The sequence below is a fragment of the Halichoerus grypus genome, chromosome 12 (assembly GCF_964656455.1).
Source record: "Halichoerus grypus chromosome 12, mHalGry1.hap1.1, whole genome shotgun sequence".
Taxonomy (NCBI): Eukaryota; Metazoa; Chordata; class Mammalia; order Carnivora; family Phocidae; genus Halichoerus; species Halichoerus grypus.
Window position 1 is genome coordinate 62,040,547 of NC_135723.1, and position 10,631 is coordinate 62,051,177.

Genomic DNA, 10,631 nt, shown 5'->3' on the forward strand with positions numbered 1-10,631 from the left:
CTCCAGTCTTTTAGGGTGATGCTTTTGAGTAGAGTCCAGAACAGAGGTGCTGGGACAGGAGTGGGGGCTGATTGGGGGAGACGGGTGTGGAGAGTGGGTAGGAGTCTTTGCACCTGTGCTTGGGTTGTGGCTGCGTGACCTCAGCAGGTGCTTCCCCTTTCTGCATCTGAGAAACAAGAAAGCTGGGTTTAGAGATTGCCAAGACAACCTCTAGAAAGGTCAGATAAGGAGAGGCGACGGAGCCCAGCAGGGAGCAGCTGGGGGAGGCAGGGAGTGGGAGCACGTGGAGCTTGCCAGGAGACCTGTGGGGGAGGTGGCAGCTGGAACTGGAGGGCTGGGTGCTAGGACCACTCACTTGCAGTCGTGCAGTCCATGCTCCACGCAGAGGTGCTGGACTGTGGAGGGGGTGTGTGGAGGCTGAAGCTGGCCATGCCGTGTGCATACCATGCTAAGAGCAACATGGGCATGTGTTCACCCAGAGAGCACCTTAGTTAGCCATCCTCGAGCCTGACTGCATATTGGAATCCCCAGGGAAGCTTTACAACATATGGATGCCTCACCCCAGAGATTTTGTTGTCATTGTTCTGGGATGTGGTCGGGGCATCTGGATTTGTAAAGCTCTCCAGGTAATTCTGATGCGCAGCCCACTGTTAATGGTCTGAGAGAGGGGGACTCCTTCCCTGATCTGTCTGCCCCAAGCACCTGCTTTTTAAGATTCCCTGAAAGACCCTGTGAGCTAGTCACTTCCCGTGGAGTGCCAAGGCCCGTGGAGTGAACAAGAAGCCATTCGAAGGCCTTGCTCAGGCAGTGACGGGAAAAGGGGCTAAGGTCAGCTCCTCAGAGGCATTCCTTTCCCATTGGTGGCCTGGAGGGCTGCGAGCGGCCATTTGGGTCGGTGGGTATTGCAGGAGGTGGTGGTGGCAGCCTGGGAGGGGCCCCGGCAGAGCAGTCAGGTAGATGAGGCTGGAGACGCTGTCTGCCCGGAAGTGACCACTGTCTGCCCGGAAGTGACCGCTGTCTGTCCGGAAGTGACCGTCCACGTTGCTCCCTGCAGGTGCAGGCGGAGATCAAGCGCAAGTGGCGGAGCTGGAAGGTGAACCGCTACTTCACCGTGGACTTCAAGCACCGGCACCCGTCCCTGGCCAGCAGCGGGGTGAATGGGGGCACCCAGCTCTCCATCCTGAGCAAGAGCAGCTCCCAGATCCGCATGTCCGGCCTCCCGGCTGACAACCTGGCCACCTGAGCCCAGCCTCCCCTCCTTCTCTCCTCTGTACACAGGCTGGGGCTGCGGGCAGGCGCTGGCCCACGCATGTTGAGCTTCTTTTCTCACTTCGGGCAGGCTCTGGGCTGGAGGCCGGGCTCCCCGAGGTGGGAGAAGGATGCAGGGCGCACTCGGGTATTGTCCTTCCCCGTTTGGCGCTAGCCCCACTCACCATGGGCCCCTGGGCCCTGATACCAGACCTGTAAATACTCCACAAATTTTGAAAAGTTGTCTCATCCCTACCCCTTGACCCCACTGCCCCTGCTCACCTCAAGCAAGTCCCCAGCTTCACCCTACCCTGTTTCCACCAGCCTTAGTGATCTCCTTGACCCTGTGAGTGAGGCCTTGTGAGCTGAGGCTGACGACCTTGCTTTGGGGGGGTTGGGGTGGGGCCTGCCCGACAGCCCCCACAGTGTCTGACTTTCAGTGTGGACTCCTTGAGTCTGCTTGCCACCTGAGGCCCTTCTCAGGCCTGGCCCAGTCCCTGAGGCATGCCAGAGGTCCGGCTTGTGTACCCAGAGCATCCTTTAGTGGAGGCAAGACCTGAGCTGAGACTCCCTCACCCTTCACACCCAGCATCTTGGTGTCCAGGTGCCCAGCTCCTGGTTATCAGGGCGGTGGACAGCTCCAGGGCTCTTCCAATCAGAGACTTCATTTTGGGTGTGGGGCTAAGGGTCCCGGAATATTCTGGTGCTCTTCATTTGGTGGAAGAAAAATTGCCAAGATCCAGCAATGTGGATGTGATTGGAAAGGAGATGGAAAGAGTTTGGAGGCCCGTGGAAGAAGACCTTCACTGGCTCCATTATTTTACTCCCGACTCAAGGTGGGCGGGGGTTCCTCTGGTAGCCTCCCTTCTACCCCTCCCATCCCCAGGCATCAGCTGCGGGAGGTGAGAGACTCATGCCTCAGAGAGACTGCTCCCCACCCATACCTACCACAAGGAACCCTTCCCCTCCTAAGGAGGAGCCCTAAGCCCTCCCCCTCCTCATTTCTCCTTAAGTCAAAGCCATGAATAGGATGAACCAGCCGCCTTCCTGTGATGTCAGTGAATCCTGAAGCACCTTACCTCCATGTGCCCGAGTCAGGGCCCCCAGAACTCCCCTTCCCCCCACCCTCATGGACAATGAGGAGCCCCAGCCACCAGCTCCTTGGGCTTGGGCTCAGCTACTGAACTATCTCTGAGACCTTTGCAAAGACTTCCCTCCGTGTGTTCTTGACATTGAATCTCCACAGATGCTTGAGTGGCCTAGGGTGTTGGGAGGGGAGCCACGCCCACCATGCCTGTTAGAAGAAGCTGCAGATGGAAGGCATGGCAGCTCCCCAGTTCCCGTCCTAGTTCTCTGTTGCAAGTTGCTTGGCCACAGCCTAAGAGTTCAAAATGGGGCAGAACCAGGTTGGGGGGAGGGTGGAAGAAAGTGCTAGAGTGCCATGGCCCGTGTGGGGGGCCCATTTCATTCCATGTCAACTTTCGGTGTTGTTCCTGTCCACGTGTGTTTGCAGACCTGTTTCGTGATTGTGTTCTGGAATGCTTGGGGAACTTGGGTGGAGAGGAAATGCTGCTTAGCTTGGTTTTATAAAGAGGAAGGGGCCTGGGGGATTTGCGGGTCCAAGTTTGGAGAGATCCTCGAGATGACTGGAAAAGGAGTTAGTTGCGTGGTTTAGAGATGAGCCCTGTGTCCTTGGCCAGTGAAGCACTGTGGACCCTGGGTCTTTGGCAGACCTAGAATCTGCCCCCTTTGGGCTCCTACTGCTGAGACTGTGGACACAGAGCTTCCTGTTCGGGGTCTCAGTCGCTCCATTTGTAAGATGCAGTGGCTTCTAAAGCTTATCCAAGCTCTGTACTTCAGTAATTCTCCCATTCAAAACTAAGCAGATGATAAAAGGGCATGCATCATTGTTATGTGTATCACCTAAGGTTTTGAAGTGTACATGTTTGTGTATATGTGGAGGGAGGGGAGAATGCCGTTTATTTGCCCTTTCTTAGAAAGGAAACATCTGTCTCTTCCATTGGGACACCACAGGGGAAGCTGGTGGGCTGGAGAGAGGGATCATGCCAGGGACAATTGGACAGGGGCCTCGGGCGTGATGTGCAGATCCAGCTGGGTCCCTAGCCTGGGCAGGGTGCCAAGGCTGCTTGGACAGTAGCCACCTCCAGATCCTAGGAGCGGTGCCCTGAGTGGACCTCATTTCTTAGTCCCCGTCCCCACCAGCAGCTCTGCTTCACTGTGGAAAAAGAGACTTTGATTTTATACATACGTCATCACAAAACAGCAAAAACATCATCAGCCCAGAATCCCATGTGCTGTACTGCCACCTGAGCCCTGGGTTGCATCCTTGTAGAGCTTCCAGGTTCCTGTTGGTTTTTTGGTTTCCCTATCTGAACGAATTATTGACCGTCTTGTGAACAGATGTACCCCATGTATTTTGAATGTTCCAGAAGGTTAGGCAGCTGGCCTGCAGGGTCATAGGCGGTGGGGGGATAGCATAAGGTCTGGACAAAACCTTTCCCTCACTGAGTCTTTGTTTTCAAATCTGTAAAATGGGTAGTAGAACTAGGTGATTTGTTTAGCCCACTGCGTCCCTGGAATTCTCTGTCTAAACACCAGTCATCTACTTACTGGGAATGGGCGCCAGGCAAAGACTGTTATTTGTCTGCCTGGGAAAAGGTAAGAAATGCTGGTGAGCGGGGAGGGGTTTGAGGGCTTTGGGAATGGTCAGGCTGGAGAGGAGCGGAGTTATCCTACTCCATGGCTCTAGAAGATCATTACCAGGAGGGTTTTTTTTTCTTGTTTTATGCAATTCTAAAGGGCAACAGTCACCCAGGGGAAGCTGAGTTCTTCTTGGAATGAAGAGATTTTTCAACCTCTTTTTATGAATGTTCCGCCAGGGGACAGACCATGTTAGGAGAGAGTCTCCAACACTGGGGGAAATGGGATTCCAAATTAGGGATGCTGAGCCTGTCAAGAAACCCGTGAGAAGAGAGAGTGTGTGATTCAGGGATGGTGGTGGGGGGTTCAGTAACTTCTTGGTGGTCCCCAGCACTGGGGGCTTCTTAACCGCCTACCATACCTAAGGCCAGGCCACATTTTCTATCTCAGTGGGTGTCTCTGTGACCCTCCTTGACCTATCCAGTGGTCTGCAGTGATTCCTTTTCTTACCCTCACCCCTCCCCAAACCAGTTTCTTTGGGGAACAGGGCCAGGGAGCTGGAGCTGGGCCCAAGGCTTGAAATACACATCATCAGCCACCAAGTGTGCTGACTCACCTCTTCCATCTGACCCTTTCCCTTCCTGGAAGGAAAGCTAGAAGAGGCTTTCTTTGTGATTCTGTGAGTACCCGTGACCCCCTCAAGGCCACTCCAAAGTGAAAGCAGTGAGTGCTTTGTCATCATCAATTCCTCCTTGAGCCCAGTGACCCTGGATGCCTGTCAGAAGAGCTCTGAACAGGGAATGGGGAACCTGGGCTTCTCCCAGCTTTGCCAGTGACCTGCTGTTTGGCCTTGACCCCTTCCCCATATAGCTTTAGGGAGACTCACAAAGCACTAGAGCTGGGAATAAAAACAGCTCTGCAGGTCAAACCTCCCCATTGGGCTGATAAGAAATCACTTACCACCAGGCTTAGCACGGTGCCTGGACTGTGTTGGAATCCAATATGCTTTACGAGCCTGACTGAGGCAATGGGCCCACCAGCATTTGCCCAGCCCTGCGCGTGAGCCGGAATAAAGCATCCATACAGAAAACATTCAGTCTTGCGCAAGAAAGGGGCTCTGGCTACAGAAGATCTTAGGACTCCAAATTGCAGGAAGAGCAATGGAGTCGATATGGCATGGGGCGAACCGTGTTCTAGCCTGGGGTTTTCTGCCTGCTCTGTGCTCCAAGACTCAGTCTCTCTGAGCCTCTGCTTCCTAATCTGAGAAATGGGAGGACATGATTTGCAATCTGCTCCCCAGCCCAGGAAGAGGTTGAAGTGAGACATCCTTGTGTATAAAAGGGCTTTGGGAACTACACAGGTATGGGCTGGTTACTGGGGTGAAGAGCCCTGAAAGGGACCCCATGCTGTTTGTCAACTGCTTTGAGCCATCCTGGGTTAACTTTTGCCCCATTTGTAAAACCACCAGCACTGGGGGCAGGGAGGAGGCCAGTGGGCTGTGATGGACACAGGAGTCCAGGCTTTCCTCTGTCAACTGATTCAGTTTGCTCTTGGGGTTAGGAGGGGGAGAATTTCATGTAGATGGTGATTTCTCTGTCACCTCCATGGGAATCCTTCAAGGATCTGGGACATTCCTCAAGTGGGCTATGTCCTCCTTTCTTCTTTCCCTAATTGTGAGGTCCTGGGATGTGTCTGTGCTTGGCCATTTTTGTCTTGTCTTATGTCCGTGTTCTGTGGTTTGCCCATTGTGAGGGCTAAAGTGGGCCAGTCCCCAGCATCCCAGATGTGCCTCCAGGCTCGCTTGTGGAACCAGGCCCCCCTGTGTTTCATCTCCCACAATAAAGATAAACCCTGAAGACCTCACTGCTCCCGCTGCCGCCATTAATGCTGTGCTCATAACCTTGTCCGGGATTTTAAGGATGTCAATGTGCTGTAGATGACTCAATAAATGTCTTATCATTTTGCCTGGTGGCTGTAACTTGGCAGAAGTGGTGGGCAGTGAGGAGTGGAGGTGGAAGGGGAGGAAATCTGACCACCCCGAGTAATCCAGTCCACACAGTCCTGTGGCCTTCTGGATTCCAAGGGAAAGTGTGAGAATAAGCATGAATGAGCTTAGAACTACGGGCTTGGAAGAGCAAAGTCGTGGCCTCAAAAGGACCTGCAAGGATCATGCACACTGAGTGGAATCAAGGCCTGTTAGATGTTTTGAGTGCCTAGAAATGGAAGTAATTTACCCCCCGGTTTTTGATGCCCTGTGGTCTTATGTTGTTTTATGAGCGTGCCTACCAGATACCTCAAAGCTTGCCTATATGAGCATTTCATTCCAGGTAAGCACAGGTGCATCATTGACTGCCAGAGTCCCACCCCCTCATCTGGATATTCCGAGCCATCAGCCCATGCCAGACCAGTTAACCAATTCCAGGTAACCTCCATTTCCTTGAATGTCTACTGATTGTTATAACCTCCAGTGCCCATTTTTATATGAGTCAGAATTTACAGTTGCTAGCCACAGAAGATAATTTTGGCTGACAAATCAGAAACGGGGCTTAGGGGAAAGATATTGGGCATCTCCTAGAACTCTCTCGAGGCTGCAGAAACCAGCAAAAGTGTCTCAAGCCCGAACAAGCCACAGACCTGATGACAAAGCTGCTGTCTGCTGCTGCCACCAGGCCAGAAGAGGTCTCCTCTGTGCCAGGGACCCACCCTCATAGTTACCAGTTTTGAGAGCGGACAGCTTGGCTGCCATCCTAACCAGCAGATCAGATTCCACATGCAGCCTCTTTCCTCAAGGCTCTCACTTCTGAGTCAAAGCCTCACACGAGTCCATTGGGTTGGCTGTGTTCTGGTTGCAAAGGAGGCTGGAAATTTGATGTTTCTGGATTCTACCTTGGGGAAGTCAGGCTCCTAAATCTGGAAATTTTCTAAACTTAACAGTAGTATTTAAAAGCCTTAAAATAACAAATGCCCATTACAGTAGGCCTGAGGTCTACGGCTGTTGCAGAGCCAGCTCCCTCCAGTGATCAGGTGGGCCACGATGAAGAAGTCAAGACAATGAAAAGATAAATCCAACCAGATAACATGCAAGCCCTACAACTAGAGAGGCCACTTGCCAAATGCACAAAGTGTCTAGTGGGGCTGTTCCCCAGCTGTTTCTGCTTCCTTAAGATTACCCCTGCTCTTTTCTCTCCAGGTCCACCTCTTCTTTGAACCCTAAAGGATATTACCAGGCTATATCATATGACCCACTTAGCAGATATCTTGATCTGCTTCCAAAATGGAACCCATCCTCAATGGGTGAAAATCAATTTCTTTGTGTGTCAGACTGCTGACCACTCAGGCAGAAGATTTCTTCATTGGTTTGACCATGCTAAATTGAGGTTCTATAGGTTTCATTCTTAGAGGGAGATCATATTCAAGAAGCAAAGATAAGGAGCCAAAAGTAAGCTGAAAGCCTTGAATTCTGTATTAGACTTGAATTTCTTGGCAACTGTGAAAATCATCAAACTACTCAGTCTATAAACACTTATTAAATCCTGTCCTATCTCTTCCACCAAATCTGTCAACTATTCCAGCCCTCTTTCCTCCCAAGCCTCTTAAAAGAATGCCTTCAACCTTGGTTATTCCTGATGATGCTCTTTGCTACTGGTAGTGTGAGCAATTCCTCTTGGGTACTCAGTGGTTCTCAAGCATTAGCATGCATCAGAATCACCTGAGGGGCTGTTAAAACACAGATTGCTGGACCCAAATTTCTGATCCAGTAGGTCTGAGGTAGGACCTGCCTGATAATTTGCATTTCTAAAAAGTTCCCAGGTGCTGCTACTGTAGCTGCTTTGGTCTGGAGACAGTACTTTAAGAACCACTGTTCTGGACGGCCTACCAAGGACACTGGCTGGACATCACAGTCCCTTTTTGTGAACCTTGGACCTGGACAATGATTAGCTTCCTAAGAGGGGGAGGACGAGCACAGACATCAGCACCATAAGATTTAATCGACTTTTCTTCCCAGGCCACTGTAATAAACATGCATCAGTGCTGGCCCACCCAGCCCTACTCTGGTCCTTTGTTGAGCATTTCTCATGTTCCCCATGGAAATTGGCTGGCTTCTAAGATTCCACTGCCTTCCAGATCACAATTCCCACAGCAGCATCCAAATGCTTAGGGGGCCCAGCCTCAGCAGGTGAAGTTGGATGAAATCCATTCAAGAAGGCTAGATACTGACCTTCTCTCACTGTCCAAATAACCCCAGCTTTCCAAGAAACTGAGTGCCCATTCCAAAGCAGAAGCAAAGGTAAACTGAAAAAATATTCTGATAGCCACATATACTCATGAATGCCAGAAGACTTGTACAAAACCATAATTTACATCTATTCCAACTCATATAGACTTTCACATGGGGATTTGGGAGTGAAGTCCCACCAACTCAATGGAAAGGGTCTTTGTTCTGGCCCTCTGGGCTTTCAGGCCACCCCTCTCAGTCATTCTCTCTTGTTCCCCTTCCAGACATCCCCTACCCCCAGTTTATTCTATTCTCTTTACTTGCTTTCCTTCACCCTGAGTCCCTCCTCTCTGCCTTTGATCTAGAGTCAGGCATGGCTTGGTGTTCAATGTTTTCCTTGAGATGATACCCTTTTGGTGTCCTTGTCCTTTGGTCCTTTGGGTTTCCCTGACACTTGAGAGTCATCTGTGGTTTTCTCCTTTTTAGACACTCTCTCCATGGGCAAAAGCACTCATTCGTATTCATTAACCATGACATCAGTTGATAATCCCGACTCTTCATCTCCAGGTACAATCTATTGGCATGGGGGGTGGGGGGTTTGTGCAGTAAGTACCATGGAGAGAGCTGAGTGAACTTTAAGTCCAGCACCACAGACAGTTCCAAGATACTAGACCTACTTGAGAGTCAAATCTTTGAGTGGCCAATTTATCCGACTTGAACAAAGGCAGATCTAGGATTTATAGGGTCTGAAACACAATTTTGGGGAGGGGGCCCTCTTTAATAAAAAAAGTAAAGATTTAAATTAAAACAGGTATAAAAATGACTTTTTAGAATGAGAAAAGTTGACAACTATCACAAATATTTCAAAATCCAAAAAAATTATATAATATTTGTATTAATTACTCTATGACACTTTTGTCTGTTTTTTGGGTTATTTGCTCTTTGGTTCTATCTTTATTGGATAATAATTTTTCTATCATTTTCTATATAGATAATTGAAATATAATTCAGTCACATGATTCATCAAATTATGTGTTTTATTATTGATAATTTGGACTCAGTACCAATGAGAACAGAATCCCCCATTTAAAATTTTACAAAGCTGATGATTGGATGATTATATTCACAGACTATTGCCTGGCTCCGTATACGTCAAATTTTGTTTCTCCACAACTAATCACAATGCCAGACACTTTCATATTATGATGTGATCTCAAGTTCTCTGTTTTGGGATGTAATGATGAATGAAATATAAGAGCATTCTTATATGACTTAGTAATAATCTAACTATATAATGAAGCAACAGTATGCTATTTAATTATCACCCAAACTGAATGTATCTCTAACTTAACTTCCCTTTAGCTAGATCCCCAAAATCCTCGTGGTCAGTTCAACACTACCCACCATGTGAGATGGTGTCAGGTTTTCAGTCTCTTGTAACATATAGTATCTTGACTGTTAGAGGCACCTGATAATAGCTGGAGGAGGGGTTTGGTAGGCAAACTTTTCCAAGAGAATTTCTTGAGCCTGAGTGTTAATGAACAAATGGCTATGAAGAGAGAGAGGGAAAAAAAAATGCCATTAGAAGCAGAGAAATAGTATTAGCAAAGACTTCTTCACTTTCTTCTGAAAAGCTTCCCATGATCCCAAGTCTGGTTAAATGCCTCTCTGATGTTTTCTCATAGAATTTTGTACTGAAGTCACACTGAGTTTGAGCACTTGTGCAAGAAATATTAATGGCATGTCTATTAAGTTCTATGCGCTTTAGATTCCTGGGATAAAACCATGAGTGAAGGATAAGATTTTTTTTCTTGGAGGGAATACATTCTAATCAGGAAAGCAAAAAGTATATAGGCAAACAAATAATAAGATGATTTCAGGTAGTGCTATATATAAAACAAAACAGAGTAATGGGATAGAGAAGATTTTAATAGGGTGCTCCAGACAGGCCTCTCAAGAAGGTGACACTTGAGTTGAGACCTAAAAGACAAAGATATGGTCATTCAAAGATCAAAAGAGTGATGATCTGAAAAGTGCAAAGATCCTGAGGTAGGCACAGACTTAGTGGTGTTTCTAGAAACAGAAAAAAGACCAGTGTGGCTAGAATGTCTGGTCAAAAAGGCTGGTAAGCAAACTTCACTTTCAAATACATAGAAATTCTGGATGAATTGTGAGATGAATTGTGAGATATATATATATAAATCTAGCAGAACTAATGCAAGAAAAGGAAATCTCCAGGTGATGGAAATAAGGAGAGATTTAAAAGATAAAGCAATGAGTGCAGCAAGTCAGGGGGAGGGTCATGATGTTTGAGAAGCCCGCAGTGACCAGGTCAAGTAGCATCTTGTAGGCCATGATAAAAAAAATCTGGAATATTTAAGTGCAATGGAAAGTCCTGGGAGAGTTTTAAGCTGGAGAGTTAGGCCGTGCAGTTCCAATCACTCTGGCCGCCTTGTAGAGAACGGATTGTGGGCTGATCTGGAGGCTGCTGCCATTGTCCAGATAA

The 10,631-nt window shown here is 48.7% G+C and overlaps 1 protein-coding gene across 5 annotated transcripts in view; it reads left to right on the top strand.

Annotated features, from left to right (window-relative positions):
• The window catches only part of ADCYAP1R1 (ADCYAP receptor type I), a 56,883-nt gene extending 51,010 nt beyond the window's left edge, over window positions 1-5,873 (top strand). For all 5 annotated transcript variants that reach the window (XM_036118102.2, XM_036118103.2, XM_036118100.2 and 2 more), the window contains one exon: window positions 1,055-5,873. In XM_036118102.2, coding sequence (XP_035973995.1) covers window positions 1,055-1,243 — 189 coding nt within the window. In that variant the 3' untranslated portion in view covers window positions 1,244-5,873. The remainder of the gene's footprint in view (window positions 1-1,054) is intronic.
• Window positions 5,874-10,631: the final 4,758 nt, after the last annotated feature.